Below are 17,879 nucleotides of genomic sequence, written 5' to 3' on the forward strand. Positions count from 1 at the left end.
ATGATTACATATATATATAGATTCACACGATATTTGTAAGAGAGAAAAAAAAATACAATCTGATTTATAAAATATGAAATTATATATTTACATAAATTTATTCAGAATATTATATACAGAATAGTTCTATTCAAAAACTATATGCTTGGTTATTGATGACTTTTCAGCAGGAGATTTAATTATTAAAGTATAATCACCAGATTCTTGAATTTCTTCAATAGGTGTAGTACTCTTTTCAAGAGTAATAACAGATTGAGGAATTTGTTCACCAGTTAAATTAAATAATAAAGATGAAATATTTGTCTTTGTTATTGGGAATTTGGAATTTCTAAAAGTATGATTATTTGGAATTAATTCATTTAATTCAGTTAAAATGAATGATACTTCTTCTGTTGCCTTAGCAATTTGGAAAGTTGAAGATTGTTTATCAGCATCAGCAATAGATTTTCTTCTACGCATACTATTGAAAAGTTGAGATAATTCATCCAATGATAAAGCTTCGGCTTTATTCTTAGCTTTTGTTTCTGATTCTTTATCAGATGGTTTATCTATTATTTCAGATTTTGGTGTTTCTTTTTCTTCAACATATTGTCTTACAACAACAGGTATAGTAGGACCTTTAGTTTTGGTTACATATGCTGCTTTACCACCATGTTGTAAACAATTCCTCATATAGGCTGATTTTACTCTTAGTAGTTCACCTTTAATTCCAATGTCTTTAACATCCTTTAATAATTGAACAGTAACTTTATCATTGACAGTTATAACTGCCTTTTTATAATAGCTTCTACTTAAGCCAGGGACCTTCAGTCCAATTCCTTGTCCTATTCTAAACATATTGAACAAACTAATGAACTTATAAGTCAATGTTAGAGCGTTGATAAAAATGTTTCTTTAACGAATCATAAATTTTTCAACAGATTATAAAAAAAAAATATGTTTGGTACACTTTACACTACTCTGCGTAAATAAGAGAACTAAATAATTTTTAAATATTATAAACTATATAGATTAATAAGAGTCAATATAATTTAAATAAGATAATCAAATGGATCAACTATGTTCAATATGTCATATAAATGTATTCAAATATAAGTGTCCGGCATGTGGATTGAAAACTTGTAGTATAGATTGTGTTAAACGTCATAAAAGGCAAACTGAATGTACTGGATTAGTTGATCAAACAAAATTTATTTCAAGAAAAGAACTTTCATCTAATACAACTTATTTAAATAGAGATTATAATTTTTTATTAAATTTAGATAGAGGAATTCAATTAGGTAAGGAAGATGTTAAAACAAATGCTAAAAATATTTTAAAAAGAAAATTTAATAATCAAAATAATAATCGTAATAAACGATTTAAATCTAATACAATATCAGTTGATTCAGATAAGAGAATTGAAATAATTAATACATATTTTCCTCATATGTCTCAAACTTCAATAAAGAGACAAAATACTTTAGTAATACAATTACCTGTAGGAATGTCAAGATCAACTACTAATAAAAGTGGTTATGATAAAAAGCTGGGTTCATTTACATGGACTGTAGAATGGGTTTTATTAAATGAAGAAGGGAATGAATTATCAAAATTTTTAAGTTATAGATTAAAAGAACATTTGATTATCGAGGAGGCAGTTCCTTTAAATATCATAAATAATAACAATAGTTCTGATCAACCTATTAATAAAGAAGATTTAAATTTTTATTTAGATAATGTGGTTAATGTCAATAAGACAAAGTATTCGGTACTACCTATTGATAAATCCAAATCAATATCTGATATTTTAAAGGATAAAATAGTATTAGAGTATCCTACTATTTTCATAACAATTTCAAATAAGGCCCTTCAAGAGTATATAGTTACTGATGAAGATTATGAGGCTATATTCTTGAAACTGGATACAAAAGATGATGATAATGATGACGAGGACTCTTCTCTGGCTTCTGATTCAAATACTTCTTCAGATTCTGATTCTGATTCTGACTCTGATTCTGATTCTGATTCAGATTCTGGTTCAGGATCTGATTCAAATTCAAATTCAAATTCTAACGAAGTCGATTCTTCGAAAATTCCTAATGATAAAGAATCTACAACTGAAGATCCAGTTAACTCCTTACATAGTTCTGATGAAGATGAAGGTCCAGAAGAGTCTTCTTCTAAACCTCCAATTCATGAATATAATTTATAGAGAATCATCTTGTATAGTAATAGAAAATTTGCAGCTTTTCCTGCATACCGCCGCATAGAAATTAATTTTAAAGTAACAAATATATTTTTGTAATGATGATTATATGTATACTCTTATAATTAAGAATTTTGACTATACCACGATGGCTAATGTGTTCAGAAGATTGGCTGATTCAGATAGAAATGTTCGAGCCTCATTATATTTTGGAAATTTGGATCCTGAAGTTACTGAACTTTTGATGTATGAATTATTTATTCAATTTGCTCCAGTACGATCTTTAAATATGCCAAAGGATAGAGTATTAAAGACTCATCAAGGATTTGGATTTGTAGAATTTAAATCAGTTGAAGATGCAGATTATGTATTAGAAATATTACGAGGGATAAGACTTTATGGTAAAATAGTTAAATTAAAGAAGTCAGATACACCAAAGATAACCAGTAGTACTAAAGATCAATCTATTGGAGTAATTAATCAAGAATTAATTAGTAATAATTATATTGATATAGGAGCTCAATTGTTTATTAATAATCTTAATCTGTTAATTGATGAACAATTTTTAAAAGAAACATTTTCAAAATTTGGAACCCTTATAAGGAATCCAACAATAGCGAGAGATAATAATACAGGAGAATCTAAAGGGTACGGATTTCTTACATTTGATGATTTTCAAACGAGTGATTCAGTTATAGAGAAAATGAATGGTGCAATATTAATGAATTCCAAAATTCATGTTTCATATGCTTTTAAGCAAGATCCAATTACTGGTCAATATACTAATGTACGACATGGAGATAAAACAGAGAGATTATTAGCTGAAAATGCTAAATCCAATAAAGTTATAGGATCTAAATCCAAGAAGAAATCCAAGGTTCATAAGCCAAAACTTAAAAAATAATACTGATAATGATAAATGGAATATTTAGCCATATATTTTATTGGTACCTTAATTGTGTATGATTTGATTGTGGATTCTTCATAACTTTATTCATCTTATAGTAATAAACTAGAATATATACACTAATAATATTACAATATGAAGTCATAAAAATATTATAATTATAGAGCTAGAGAAAATAGATTGTGGCACAATAGTGAAAGCAACTCGGCACATTTGTTCGGTCGCGGAAAACTTTACCGATATCCCCCAGATGATTAATAATAAGGTGAAAAATCCACAGTCAATAATCAATTGCCACGGTAATTCGATTAAGGTATATATAAATATATGTTCATTCCTATTATTGCTAAAAGAATAATTAAATTTAATATACCAATTGCTCGTCAACAAATTTACAGAATGTCTACTATCCCAAAAACTCATCTTATTTCTGGTTTTGAGAATCAAGGTTCTTATGAAGAAATCAAAACTTTAGAAGTTGAAGCTCCTCAAATTACTACTGGTTCTGATGTTATCATTAAGAATAAATATGCTGGTCTTAACTTCATTGATGGATACTTTAGACAAGGTGTTTATCCATCTACCGTTAGACCTTATATTTTTGGTCGTGAAGCAAGTGGTGTTGTTGCAGCCGTTGGTAAAGATGTAACTAAATTCAAAGTTGGTGATAGTGTTGCTTATCTTTCAGGTAATACTTTTGCTCAATATACTAAAATTCCTGAAACTTATACTCAAATCTTAAATTTAGGTAGTGGATCTCTTTCTGAAAAAGAATATGAAACTTATGGTGGTATTTTCTTACAAGGTTTAACTGCTCTCACTTTTGTAAATGATGCATATAAAGTTAAAAAGGATGATTTTATTTTAGTTTGGGCAGCTGCTGGTGGAGTTGGAACATTTTTAACTCAATTTGCTGCTCAAAAAGGTGCTAATGTTATTGGTGTTGCTTCAACATCAGAAAAATTAGAAAAAGTTAAGAAATTGGGTGCTAAATATGTTATTAATTATAAGACAGAAGATGTTGTAGCAAGAGTCAAAGAGATCACTGGTGGTAAAGGGGTTATTGCTACTTTTGATTCTGTTGGAAAAGCTAGTTTTGAAACTTCTCTTGAAGCACTCTCAAGAAAGGGAACTTTTGTTAGTTATGGTAATTCATCTGGTGTTGTTCCTCCATTAGCAATTACTAGATTAAGTCCAAAAAATATTACACTTCTTAGACCACAACTTTTTGGTTATATTGTGGAAAAAGATGAATGGGAACATTATAGTAAATTTTTAGTTGATTCTGTTAAATCTGGTAAAGTTGAATTTGAAATTACTAAAATTTATCCATTAAGTGAATACGCTCAGGCAGCTAAAGATTTAGAAAGTGGTACAACTACAGGTAAATTAGTTGTTAAGATTCCTCAATAAATAAATTATCTATAGTAATGTTTATTAATCGTTATATAGTGTTTTAAATGAATTATAACTTTGGTCTTGAACTTTCAAATTTTTTTAAATCTTCAGGTGTAGCAACTCCATATACAAAATCTCCTCTACCATTTGTTATAATAGCAAAATAATTTCCAGAATTAAAAAATGCTGCCAACTCTTCTAGAGGAGTTATTGGAGTTAAGACTGAATATTTCTTAGATCCACCAGGTTTATAAATAGTTGAATAAACTGGAGTTTTCTTAGGAGAAATATCTTCTTCATGTTCTTGATCATAATTTTGACGAGCCTTTTGATGAAACCAGAGCATATAATTTCTTGTTATAGGTTTTAATGGACTTTTTCTTATTTTTTCAGCATTTTCTATTAATTCCTTTACATTTAATACTCCTAAAAGCTTTCTATTGGCTTCATGAATTACTGGTAAGAAATCAAATTCATATTCATAAGATATTTCTATAGCTTCATCGATAGATGTGGTTGGATTTATAGATATGGCTGGTCTAACATCAAGATCTTCAATGGTAGCACCTCTATAATCACGTACTTGGAATATATTACTGTCTTTAGTTCCTTTACTCATTATTATTAATGGAACTTAAATTATAATAGTCATTCATCACTAGACATTTAACGATATCTACAATATTTTTTTTTCATGCTTGGCTTGCGACAATTACTACAAAACTGTGGAAAATCGCTTTATATTATATTAGTGTATGTGTGTGTATACGTTAGACATTATTTACGCAGCTTCAGCTGTACTGTACAGCTTAGTTTGACCAGAAGAGTTTGATTCTTCTACATCACCTTCTTCTCTTACAACTCTTCCCCAAACTTCTTCATCATTACCATTATCTAAAACTCCAATTCTCATAGTAGCTAATAAATTTTGAGCCGCAGTCAGGTGACCATAAACTCCACCAAAAAATGCTTTAGTAGCATCCTTTCCATGAGAAGCCTTTAATAATGGTACACCACCAGGGTGTTGTTCCATAAAAGGAGTTACATCATGAATAATATTTTGAATAATTATATAAATTCTATCCTTATTACTTGAACTACCAATTATTCTTTTAAAATCTTTAGGAGTAATTAGAGGTAATTTTGAAATTGGCGTACCCCAATTCAATTGACTTCTCATTCTATTAAGTACCGCTTGTTGTTGTTGAATCTTAAGTTGAACAATTAAATTATTAGGAGTAATACATAATCCTTCAATTAAACCTAATTTTTCTAATGACCAAATAAACCATTTCGTAGGATCATAAGCAAATAAAGATGATGTAGATCTATAATCATGAGGAAATTCATGATGATAATTTTGATAACATTGACCATACGTTAAAATTGACATTAATGGATTATAACAATTATGAGAAGAATTTTTATCATTAAATGGTTGAGAAGGAATAGTAACTTGAATACTCTTTAAATGACATAAAGATTCTGTAGCTAATAAAGATTGTTGACATAAAAACATTCTTAAAATTCCAGGGTATATTATTCCATGAATTAATGAATCATCACAAAAGTAAACAGTTATTAAACCAGGAATTAAAATTGTGGTTAAAAGAAAATTTGCAAAATAAGATTTATCCTGCCAATTTAAAAAATCAATTAATCCAATATCATATTCAAAAACTTCATTTCTATTATATTCATCTGAATTTTGACCAATTTCATTAACAATCTTTTGAGATGTTGGAAATTCTTGTTCCATAAATTCTTGATAAAATGTTACAATTTTTGGTTTTTTAATTAACCAACCCCAATGAGCCCAAGCAAATCCTCTTTTTATCAGATATGGATCCTTTTCAGTATCATCAGTAAAATGATGATGAGCTCTATGCATTGTAGCCCACCATCTTATAGAACCTAAACCAATACTACTACCAAATATTGCAAAATAATATAATAGTACTTTAAACCTAATTTTAAATGAATTATGAGCAAAATATTTATGATAACCTGAATTAAATGCCAAAATAGTAAAATTGAAATATATACATGAAAAATAAAACGTATCTTGATTCTCAGGTAAAATTGGTTGAGAATATTTATACAAATAAATAATTGAAAGTAATGGAAGTACAACTACTGTAAATGTATGAGTATAATTAATTCTTTTAAGTAAATCCCGTTTTCTTTTCCTTATTTGATTCATACGTTTATTCTTAAGATGTGAAGCTTGATTAATAAGATTATTAGTTGAAGATGTTGATACTATATTTAAAGTTTGACTACTTTTAATCTTTCTCTTCTGAACTTTGGTTCCCTTAGAGAACTCTTGGTCTCCATCTTGTACCGGCATAATGCCTTTATAATATACTAATGGATTTTGATTTTACTATGAGCAATATATAATATATGACATACTAGATTAAATATTTCTATATTTAATTAAACGACATATAAAGTTGCGACATTTGCGAATACAGACAGAAAAAAAATGGACTTTGAAATTTAATTGAAAAACAACAAATCTCCAACTAACGACTATCTGAGTTTATCAGTAATCACTAACAAATAATGCCTCCTCTACCAGTACAACACGCTCCACCCGGTAGTAAACCAAGACCAACCTCAGTTGCAGCTCCTGCTATTTCATATACACCAACTGATACCACAATTCCTCCTGCTTTATATAATAAGATTCCTAATCTTGAACTTTATAAGAAATTAAAAGAAGCTGAACGTCGAGTTGATTTATTAATATCAAGAAAAGCATTAGATTTTCAAGCTATACAACAAAAGACTATTCATCCATCTAATTTCAAAGGTGAGACAGGAATATTACGAGTTTTTATATATAATGTATGTGAAAATCAACCATGGCAAAAGCAATTACTTCAAGAACAAGGTATTCAAATAGATCCAACAACTGAATCAACTTGGACTTTAAGAGTTGAAGGAAGATTTTTAAGTGAAAATAAAGATAGTAATGTAATTGAAGATAAATTTAGTTCATTTTTAAATGCTATATCAATTGATTTAATTCCAAATGATGATTATCCTGCTTTACAAAATTCTCAATCAAATATTATAGAATGGAGAAATGATAATAATGATTTTAATCAAGCAAGTTCAAATTCTTTTGATGGAATAGATATTAGAAGAAATGGAATATTTAATTTAAAGACTAAAATTGCTTTATTACCAAAGAGTCATATTGCAAATTATAAACTAAGTCAAGAAATGGCTCAATTTGCTGGTAAAGAAGAATCAACTCAACAAGAATTGGTTTATTTAATTTGGCAATATGTATTACATAAAAATTTATTCAGAAAAACTGATGCTCTTACAAAAGTTGATGCAGTATCTACAAATACTGTACTTCCAGAAACTGCTAATCAAGATGATAATGATGATGATTTAACAGTTGTTCAATCAGATGAAATTCTTGAAGAATTATTAAGAGTTAAAACTTTTAAATTTACTGATCTTTATAAATTATTACAACCACATTTCAGACCTCGTGAACCAATAATTATTGAATATGAAGTAAATACTAGAAAATCATCTACATTAGGTGAAGTAGTAATTGATATTCCAATTGAATTACCATTAAATCTTTCTAAATTACAAAAGGAATTTCTTGATCTTAATAAAGTAGCATTTGAAAATCTTACAAAAGCAGATACTGCTATTCAAGTTTTAAATTCAAGAATATCTTTAGGAGTTGTAGCTTTACAAAATGCAAATGCTAGAGAAAATTTCTATAGAGAATTAAGTGAAGATCCTGTATCATTTATTGAAAAATGGCTTGAAAGTCAATCTGAAACTTTAAAAGCATTAAAAAGTGATGAAGGTTATGATGAAGAAGTTGTTAGAAGAGCAAATTATTTTGTTGAAAATGAATCTTTAATTAGAGATAAAATTGATCTTTTATTAGGTTCTAGTAGATTTTAATTCTATTGTTTTGTATTATAATATAAAAAAAACCACTAATATACATATGTTACATTTTACATTTTACATTTTTTCATTTTATTAATCGGCATAGTCAATATCATCTTCGACTTGTTCCATGTCACTTCCACTATCTTCATAATCATCATCAGGTTCTCCATCAATTTCAGCAAATTCTTCTCCTTCCATATAATCTTGATATGCTTGACTTGCTTCTTTATCACTATAATTAACAGCTCTTGATCTACTGGATCGACTCTCACTTGCTGTAGGAACATTTTTCATCTCTGCTTGTTTTGTAATTAATGGTAAAATTGCATTTAAATATTCATACAAGTATAATGTCGGCTTATATATCAGGCTAGTAGCTGGAATAATTGTATGATCTTCAGATACTATAATTCCTAATCGATATTCTAAAAACTTAACAAATTGTTCAAGTTCTAAAGGATCACTTGCTACTTCAAACCAATGATTATTCTCATCAATTTCTGTCAAATCTTCATGAACAACTTCATTCCCATTATCATCAAATTCTACTCCACTTAAACTAAGAGATTCAACTAACATGTTATAAACATCTTGTACATATAATTTGAATTTTGATGGTAATCCAATTCCTATCCCACTACCTGACCAAACAGATTTCATTTTCTTTATTGAAGCTAAACCTCCATTTGTCTCATCGGCCATTCTACATAAATAAAATCTACCAACATGGAAACCAATATCTCCACAAAGTTCTTCTACTAATCTTAAATTCATTGGATGACTTAATGGATTTGAAGTAGGATCAAAATATTTATCATCTTCTCCAGCTTTTCTTTTGGCAAGTTTTGCTTCTGCTTCCTTTTTTACAATATCAGTATTTTTAAATCCCTTTAATATAGCTCTAGAAGAGTAATAAGTATCTTTATCTCCTGGAATATCTTGATTCAGTATATTTTTTGAAATATACGATTTAATAACATCTGAATTAGAAAGTGCCCATTGAACTAATGCTCTTAATAATATTAAACGATCAACTGGTTCAGGTATTCCTCCAAGTCCCTTACTTTCAAATTCAGAATCATAAAATGGATTATATATAGTTTCTTCTTCTACTGGTAATAATGGCATTTCAAAATGAATTTCTGGATGTTCTAAATCTACTGGATCAAAATTTCCTGAAGTTCCATCATTTTGATTATTCTTAATCTTTTTCCATTCTTTTGGTAAACCTAATGCAACAACCTGAGATTTTAATTCTCCAATGGCAGTACTATATGAAGATACGGGCTTTTTCCTATTTAATACTAATCCAATTAATTTTAAAAATAAATCATTCATTTCATCTGAAACCTCGATTTCATCTGAAACCTCTATTGTTTCTGAAGAATTTAATCCTAAACCTAAACCTAATCCCAATTCGATTGATTGCGGACTTATGCCTGAAATATTAAGTACGGATTTGAATTTGTTTAAAAATGAAATAATAATCATAATATTATATGCATAAGGTGACTTCTTGGTAGGAAATCCTAAAGCAATCTTTTCTTCATTGGCTTTCTGATTTTGTTGTGCTTCCATAATATTTATATCATAAGATGTATAATGTAAGGGGATTAATGGACCTGGTAATTGTCTTGAAAGTTTAGAACTATTATGTATCATTGTAGTCCTACTAGTCAACATTGATGATAAGTTAGACATGGCTCTCTTCTTATATACTCTGGCCTTTTTCTGCATATTTATTGAAGTCAGAACTTTCTCATCTTTATCCTTTGGTTTCTGGTCAATCTCAGTTTGTGGAGTCTTAGATTCTTCATTATTAGATGGAGTCAGATTCGGACTTTCCAGTATAACCTCAACTTTTTTCCCAAAGTCAAGTATTGATTGTTGTTTTCTCATTCTAACGGTGGATGAAGTTACTTTACCCTTAGGGCTAGCTCTTGACTTTTTCCCACCTCTTGATCCTGGACCTTCAAGAGGTTTAGCATCAAGTCTAAATTTAGAAATAATTGATTCATTATAGTTACTTGATGAAGAATCTTCCATTGGAATTGGATTTGTACCTAAATGTTTTCTGGGTCTACCTAATCTTTGAGGTTTTTCAGATGGATCATATTGAACTAATTTAACATTTGTTAGATAACTTTTATTTTCATTTTCATTTTCATTTTCAGGCTCAATTTCTATTCCCGACTTAGTAGTTTTCTGTTCATTACCACCATTAACTATTGAATTATAATGAAGAAGTGCTGCGGTAGTTGTATCATCTGATAAATCTTGCACCTCTTTATCTTCTTCTTCATAATATTGAAATTCGTTACTCATGACCTTTGGTACTTTTGGTTCATGACTGTCCTTAAGATTTAGCATATAGAATGTCAGGTATCTGATCCTTGACAATTTCTTTATCACAAGTTATGGATGTTACAGGTAATTTATTAATTTATTAGGTTAAGTCGTAGTTCTGCAAAAAACTGTAGGAAATTAGAAAACAGCCATATTGAGAACGAGCACAAATTATTTACCCGCCTTATTTAATTGATCATTAAACTACAAATATAATAATGATTATAGACTACAATAAGAAGTATAACACAGTAGATGAAAGATGGTTATGATTAACCCAAATCTTAATATTAAATCATTGTAGAAGTTTTACTGAGATAAATAAATAGTTAAGTACTGAAGCTCTATATAGTGAAAAAAAATACTATGTATGATCAATCAATCAATCAATCAATCAATACATTGATAAAGAAATATCCTATTAAAAAATATTGTATATAAGCAAATAACTATCACCAAATACTTCAAGTGTGCTACATAATATATAATATATAATAAATAATAAATGTCGTAGCACTACTATGATACCAGTAGTCATTCATCAGATAACTAATTGTTGATAATATCGAAAGGTGCGCGCGTCTGTAACCAAAAGATTAAAATAAATAATTTAAAAGTATACTGCGCGTTATTATTACGGATGTTAATCATTTACTTTATTAGTAATAACATATTAACATATTATTAACATATATATTAACATATAAGAATAATGTCTGATTTTGGAAATTATGGAGGTTATGGAGATGGAGGATTTAGTACTGATGTTGGAGGTGGATTCAGTACTGATAGTGGAGTCAATGAAAGATCACAAACTAGAACTAGTTTAACTCCTGTAACAATTAAACAAATTAATGATGCTCATCAAGATATTCCTGATGGAGAATTTAAAATTCATAATAATGAATTAAATATGGTAAGTTTTGTTGGAATTATAAGAAAAGTTGAAGAACAAGCTTCTGGTGTTATTATAAAAGTTGAAGATGGAACTGGTAGTATTGATATTAAAAGATGGACAGATAAAAGTGGTAGTTTACTGGAAGATTTAGAGAAATATAATCAAGAATTAAATAAATATATTTTTGTAAGTGGAGCTTTAAAAAGTTTTAATGATAGAAAGTCTATTCAAAATTCAGTTATTTATCCTGTAACAGATCATAATCAAATATTATATCATCATTTAAGTGCAATAAATGCTCATTTAAAAGCTCAAGGTGTTACTAATAAATCTTCTCAACCAACAAATGGATTATTTGTTTCTGAAAATGATAATTCTTCTGTATCACCTGAAGATCTTGTTTTTAATATTGTTAGAGATAATTCTTATTCAATGCCATCAGGTGTAAGTATTGCACTTATTACTCAGAAATCAACTTTATCAAATGCTGAAATCCATTTTATCTGTCAAAATTTAACAGAACAAGGTAAACTTTATCAAGGTTCAGATGAAGATAGTTACTTATGTGTTTAAATTTATATATATTTATGTAATTAATCTATTTACCATTATTGTTTTCCTTTGATACATCTGTAGATGATGATTTTGTTCGGGCACTAAAAAATGCAGCCCATAAATCAAAATTTGTAACTGATTCTCCTTGTCCAACCCCTTTAGCAACTAATGTATCATTTCCTGCACTATTCATAAGAGTTAAAGATTCGGCTTTACTTAAACTTTTTTCATTAGCTTTAGCTATCATAGAAGCTGCTGAAGTATCATTAATCAGATTTTCTCTTAATTGAGGAGGTCCAGGAGTTTGTTCTTCCATATATTGAAGTCTCTTATTAGTAGACATAACTACTATACTTTCTTCTACTGAATTTTCAATAGCAAACATCCATACTGTAGTTGGTTTTGTTTGACCAATTCTATGAATTCTTGAAATTGCCTGCAATTCCAATGAAGTATTAACTAATGGTTCACATAAGAATATATGAGTTGCATTAATTAATGTTAATCCACTAGCTTGAGCTTTAGCATTCAATAAAAAACAAGTAATTCTATTATTAGGATCTTTAAATGTCTCAACTGAATCATACATTTTTACTTTACGTCCAGCTCCTGTATCTGTTCTTAAAGTTCCATAAGAACCTAAAAATGAAATATCAGCAGCTTTAAAAGCTGTACCTAAAATATATAACATATCTTGCCATTGACTGTATACCACAATTTGTACATCAGGATTTTGACTTCTTAAATATAATACTTGTTTAACTATCATATTAACTTTAGAACTATATGAATTTTTTAATTTAATTCCTTGAATTTCTTCAATAACTTCCTTTGGTAAAGGTTTATAAATTGAAAATAAATTAGAATTATGATTTTTCGTATCTTCAACTTGATTAGCTTTCAAGTTTGGTTTATGATGAGTAAAACTATAGACAGATTTTATAGTAATTGGAGTTTTACACATTGGACATGAATGACTATTACGTAACCATTGTTCCAAACAATCTTTACAATATTTATGACCACATTGAGTAAGAGTTCCAATAGTTATAGTAGAACGACAAATAATACACATCATTGCCTCTTCTTCATTTCCATCAGATACTCCAACTAAACTTCTTAAATATCGGAATTTTGCAATTGATTTATCCATTCGAATTTTTAATTCTTCATGTTGTAATTTAATTTGTTGAAGGTGAATATTAATTTTAGTTACATCCAATTTAGTTCTATTCATACCAAAATCAGATGTTTGAACTGTATCTGAAATTTGTTGTAATTGTTTATAATAATCAATACGACTATTAAATACAGCATTACAATTCACACTTAATTCCTTTTGAAGTAAAACAAGGGCAAGTTTTTGATTATCAAAAACATTTCGAAGTCTTTGACCAAGATCTTCTAATAAAGATAATTGAACATCATTCCTTATTTCTTTATCATCTTGAATTTCTGATTCCATAGCTTTAAAAAATAGAACCAATTCTTGTAAAGAAGTTTTCCCCTTAGGTTTTATTTGACTTCTTGTCTTTTGTAAATCCATTAAGAAAGCTTGATCATTTATTTTGGACATTTCAAGTTCATTTTCTTTCTTCTCTTGAGCTCTTTTAATAGTAATTATTTTAGCTGAATTTTCTGCTCCATTAACATATTCACCTCTATCAATTAAAGCTTGAGCTAAAACAAATAAATAACTAGAAACTTTATCTTGATCTTGTATAGTTTCTTCATATTCTGTACCAGCAGGACTTTTATCTTGAGTTAAAACTGGAGTACATAATATTCTTATTAAATCTTTCATCCAATTATTTATTTCAATAGCTTGTTTATTTAATTCATCCACTATTTTATATAATTTATCACAAAAGATTTTAACTTTCATAACAATTGAATGATCAGCAAATGCATCAGTATCAATTAAAGGAATTGCAGAAAAGAATTTTTTCGAATTCTTAGGTAATAAAGTATCTCCCTTATCAGAATAAGCATCAACTAAATCTAAATACCAACCTCTTGATTTAATTCTTGTTTCAACAGAAAGGTTTACATTATAAATAGTTCCTTGTAAAAGTTCACCTCGAGTACTTTCAGCAAGTTCATAAAATTTCAGTTCTAAATATTTAATTTCTTCTTCTTTACATTCATCTTCTGACCATATAGGTTCAACTTTAAAATCTTTAGCATAATTTTGAATTTCAAATTTATTCAGAGGTGATTCTAAATCAACTCCATTTACTAAAGATGCAATTTCATCTGATCTTTGACTTTCTTGATAAGTTTGAAATTTATCAAGTAAATTAAATCGAATTTGATTTTCTGGTACTTTATATGAAGACATTACTTCTGAATATTCCTTATCATACCTTTGAAAATATGAACTAGCAATTAAGAAATAAAATCGATGTAATGTAGTTGTCCAAGCTCTTACTCTCATTCTTGAGGCTATAATCTTATCTTCTAATTTTTCTAATACTTCATCATTTTCAGATTTAGATTTAATTTCATTCTTTCCATCAATACTACCAATAGCATCATCATCTTCATCTTCATCATCTTCATCTTTTATAATCGTAGTATCTAATTTTCTTCTATATTCTTTAAATTCTTTAATATATTTTTGAAGAATTAATTTACTACGATGAATAATTCTTTCAGTTTGACATACTCCAATATTTAAAAATGGTAATGCTTGTTCTGGTAAATAACAAAATTCAAAAAATTCTCCAACTTCTAAATAAAGTTGAATTAATAATTTTTCATTATCAATAATTTCATTATAAGCTTTTGATAACATATCATCTAAAAGATTTTCTAAAGTTTTTAATTGTTGAATTGAATTAATTAATCTACTATAAGCATTATTTCTTTTATACCTTTTTGAACTAATTGATAATCTTCCAATTTGAGGATTACAACAAATTTGTCTTAATGTAACAAGCCAATTTCTCATATATAACATTATTGTAGCTGAAGGTTCCCAATCTTCAGAAATTGGATTTCCATTAATATCTAAACAAATAGTTGCTAAACATTCTTCAAATTTTTGATTATAAAAATCTTGTTCAACTGGTGTAAAAGGTATAGTTAATAAAATTCTTGATTGAGGGGGTAATTTAATATCATCATGAACCATAGATTTTGTATGTCTTAAACTTATTGAAGTCCATAAATTAATAAAATCTACATTAGAATTATTTTTAGTAATATTTTCCCAGGCAATTTTACCATAATCAAAACAAAATGGTTGATATTTTAAGAAATGAAGAATTGAATGTAAATCTTCTAAATTCTTTTTAATTGGAGTACCTGAAACTCCCCAAGCATGAAATCTTGGAATTAATGCTGCAGTTTGAAATGCTCTTGAAACAGTAGATGATACCATTTGAACTTCATCAAGTATAACTCTCCAAAATTGACTAAGCATTAATGGTGACTCATATTCAACTTTTTTATAAATTGAAGGAATTCTATTGGTTTGAATAGCTAAACTAATTTCATCTTGTAATGCCTTTTCATAATCAGTTTCATATTTTGAATTTCCTGATTTCATATTGGCTACTTTAGGTTTCTTAGAAGTTAAAGTAAGTTGAAATTTAGATTGATAATCATTTAAAAGAGCACTTTCATCAACTTCTTGTTCTAAATTTTGATTAATATCTTCTTCTTCTTCCATACTATATGAAGTTCTTTGTAATTTTGCATTTCTAGTATGTTTTGGTCGAGAAGAATAAAGTGCATAATCTAATTCTTTAGATATTGTTGCATAAGTAGTAAATACAACATCAAATTTTCTTAAATATTCAGCAATTAATGCGGCATTATCATCTAATTTTGGATATTTCCCAATTCCATGATAAGTAGTTACTGCTAAACTTGGAGCTAAATGAACAATTTCTTCAACCCATTGTTTTAAAATTGAATCAGGAGCAATAACTAAAGTAGTTTTTGCTTTAACAATAGATTTAATATCACCAAATTGATTTATTTGATGTTCAAAAGTATCATTTACTTCATTAGTTGATCTTTGATTCATTAATATTAATGCTGTCATTTCTACAGTTTTCCCAAGACCCATTTCTTCACATAATAAAGCTTGAGCTGATAATTGTTGATCTTTATGTTCCAATAAATATTTACATGCACCATTTCTACTTAATATATGAGCACTAAGTCGATTAAAGAAATAAATTTTACCATCAAGTCGTACTCTTCTATAACCAAAACAAAGACGATTTAAAAGTAATAATATTTTATTATCCATAGTTTGTAATTCTTCATTTGTATGATTTAATTTATTAAATAATTCTAAAGTTTCAGAATCAATAAAATCTAATGGTTTACATCGATTAGATTCAAAATCATACATAACATTTTCCTTTTCTAATAACCAATTAACTGCTTTCTTTTGAAATCGAATTAAATTCGTAGATAATTCTGGTATATCAAATTCATCTTCAATTTTTGGTTTTAATTCTGTACTTTCAGATATTGCTGTATAAAATAATTTAGCACTAACTGGTTCAGATTCATTAAATTGTGTAAATGATTTTTGTTCATTAATAATTGGATATTCTTGTAATCTTTGCAGTAACATTGAACTTATCTTTTCAACTTGATTACCAGCTATCAGACCACTACTATAAAAAATTGAATAATATACAGAGACTTGAATTTCATTTGTATTTCTATTAAATACTAATTTTAAAGTTGGTTCATTAATTGTTATACTATTTCTTTCTCTTTTAGTTATATTATAATTAATTAAAGTTAATTCTTGTTTAAATAATGAAACTTCAGTATTAGTAAAATCAATACAATTAATTGATAATAAAATATTTGGATAAATATTAACACTATTAGTTTTTATATATAATAAACCATGATTATTATCAAAACTTAATTTAATATCATCAATAATAAATTCATATACATTTGAAGAAATTTCCAGTAATTTTGAAAAATTTCCAGTTAAATTTTCATCATCTTCTAATAAATTTATAGGACATTCCTGTTTAAAATTAAATGATCGTTCAGCTAAAGTAATTAATTCTTCATGTAAAGATTTTTTTGGTTGTAATTCATTATTTATTCTAGCAGATTTATAATATTCAGTATATTTTAAATTATCAATAGCAAGTCCATTTCTATAACTATGACTTGTCTTTGGTCTCTTTTTCAGTTTCTGGGGAGTTTCCCGATTTATTGCAATTAATTTACAAATATTATCAAAATTAAAATCTATCAATTGTAATACCATGATTTATATTTATGTATATTAAGTATATCTAGTACTGACTAAGTAATTCTGAACCATATCAAGGACTATAATTTATAATATATAATTTATAATAATTACCTTGTTCACACACCTTCTTTATCGTACAGTACTTTGCTTAATAACTAAGCACAATCTTTTTTTTTTGAGGCATCCCCCACCAATTGAGCCGCACATCACCTACCTAAACAGTAATAAGCTAGTGAGACCTCCAGCTTTACTTAGAGGATTCCTACAATAAACAGATAAATAATAATATACATATAATTGACAAATATATAATTAACAAATTTTATTCATAAATAATGAAAATAAAGATAAATGACTAAATAAGATTGTTTAAGATATAAAATGTTTACGAACTAAAGAC

General features: G+C 27.5%; 10 protein-coding genes across 10 annotated transcripts; 5 read left to right on the top strand and 5 right to left on the bottom strand. All coding sequences in view use genetic code 12, as the record gives it.

Annotated features, from left to right (window-relative positions):
• Positions 1-26: 26 nt before the first annotated feature.
• Positions 27-873, bottom strand: RJT21DRAFT_126885 (mitochondrial 54S ribosomal protein MRPL50). Its single transcript, XM_064882878.1, has one exon. The coding sequence runs from the start codon at positions 835-837 to the stop codon at positions 127-129; it is 711 nt and encodes a 236-aa protein (XP_064737507.1). The 5' UTR covers positions 838-873; the 3' UTR covers positions 27-126.
• A 175-nt stretch (positions 874-1,048) lies between these two features.
• Positions 1,049-2,194, top strand: RJT21DRAFT_5037 (uncharacterized protein; the record flags this gene model as incomplete). The annotated part of the gene is made up of 1 exon (XM_064884842.1): positions 1,049-2,194. The coding sequence occupies one exon, from the start codon at positions 1,049-1,051 to the stop codon at positions 2,192-2,194; it is 1,146 nt and encodes a 381-aa protein (XP_064737508.1).
• A 142-nt stretch (positions 2,195-2,336) lies between these two features.
• On the top strand, positions 2,337-3,092 carry RJT21DRAFT_86199 (U2 snRNP complex subunit; the record flags this gene model as incomplete). The annotated part of the gene is made up of 1 exon (XM_064885464.1): positions 2,337-3,092. The coding sequence occupies one exon, from the start codon at positions 2,337-2,339 to the stop codon at positions 3,090-3,092; it is 756 nt and encodes a 251-aa protein (XP_064737509.1).
• A 402-nt stretch (positions 3,093-3,494) lies between these two features.
• On the top strand, positions 3,495-4,508 carry RJT21DRAFT_5039 (NADPH:quinone reductase; the record flags this gene model as incomplete). Its single annotated transcript, XM_064884843.1, has 1 exon — positions 3,495-4,508. One exon carries the CDS (start codon positions 3,495-3,497, stop codon positions 4,506-4,508), a length of 1,014 nt encoding a protein of 337 aa, XP_064737510.1.
• A 26-nt stretch (positions 4,509-4,534) lies between these two features.
• Positions 4,535-5,355, bottom strand: RJT21DRAFT_37635 (uncharacterized protein). The gene has a single exon (XM_064884370.1). It carries the CDS (start codon positions 5,110-5,112, stop codon positions 4,561-4,563), a length of 552 nt encoding a protein of 183 aa, XP_064737511.1. The 5' UTR covers positions 5,113-5,355; the 3' UTR covers positions 4,535-4,560.
• OLE2 (Ole2p) lies at positions 5,194-6,972 on the bottom strand. Its single transcript, XM_064884369.1, has one exon. The coding sequence runs from the start codon at positions 6,841-6,843 to the stop codon at positions 5,275-5,277; it is 1,569 nt and encodes a 522-aa protein (XP_064737512.1). The 5' UTR covers positions 6,844-6,972; the 3' UTR covers positions 5,194-5,274.
• Positions 6,973-7,023: 51 nt separating this feature from the next.
• Positions 7,024-8,493, top strand: RJT21DRAFT_120816 (uncharacterized protein). Its single transcript, XM_064881856.1, has one exon. It carries the CDS (start codon positions 7,062-7,064, stop codon positions 8,439-8,441), a length of 1,380 nt encoding a protein of 459 aa, XP_064737513.1. The 5' UTR covers positions 7,024-7,061; the 3' UTR covers positions 8,442-8,493.
• RJT21DRAFT_120817 (uncharacterized protein) lies at positions 8,494-11,120 on the bottom strand. The gene has a single exon (XM_064881857.1). The coding sequence runs from the start codon at positions 10,800-10,802 to the stop codon at positions 8,523-8,525; it is 2,280 nt and encodes a 759-aa protein (XP_064737514.1). The 5' UTR covers positions 10,803-11,120; the 3' UTR covers positions 8,494-8,522.
• Positions 11,101-12,262, top strand: RFA2 (Rfa2p). The gene has a single exon (XM_064884372.1). The coding sequence runs from the start codon at positions 11,491-11,493 to the stop codon at positions 12,247-12,249; it is 759 nt and encodes a 252-aa protein (XP_064737515.1). The 5' UTR covers positions 11,101-11,490; the 3' UTR covers positions 12,250-12,262.
• On the bottom strand, positions 12,262-17,734 carry RJT21DRAFT_37638 (DEAD/DEAH box helicase). The gene has a single exon (XM_064884371.1). The coding sequence runs from the start codon at positions 17,489-17,491 to the stop codon at positions 12,275-12,277; it is 5,217 nt and encodes a 1,738-aa protein (XP_064737516.1). The 5' UTR covers positions 17,492-17,734; the 3' UTR covers positions 12,262-12,274.
• Between the last annotated feature and the right edge of the window lie 145 nt (positions 17,735-17,879).

The sequence above is a fragment of the Scheffersomyces amazonensis genome (genome assembly GCF_036850825.1).
Source record: "Scheffersomyces amazonensis strain UFMG-HMD-26.3 chromosome Unknown RJT21scaffold_4, whole genome shotgun sequence".
In the NCBI taxonomy this organism is placed as follows: domain Eukaryota; kingdom Fungi; phylum Ascomycota; class Pichiomycetes; order Serinales; family Debaryomycetaceae; genus Scheffersomyces; species Scheffersomyces amazonensis.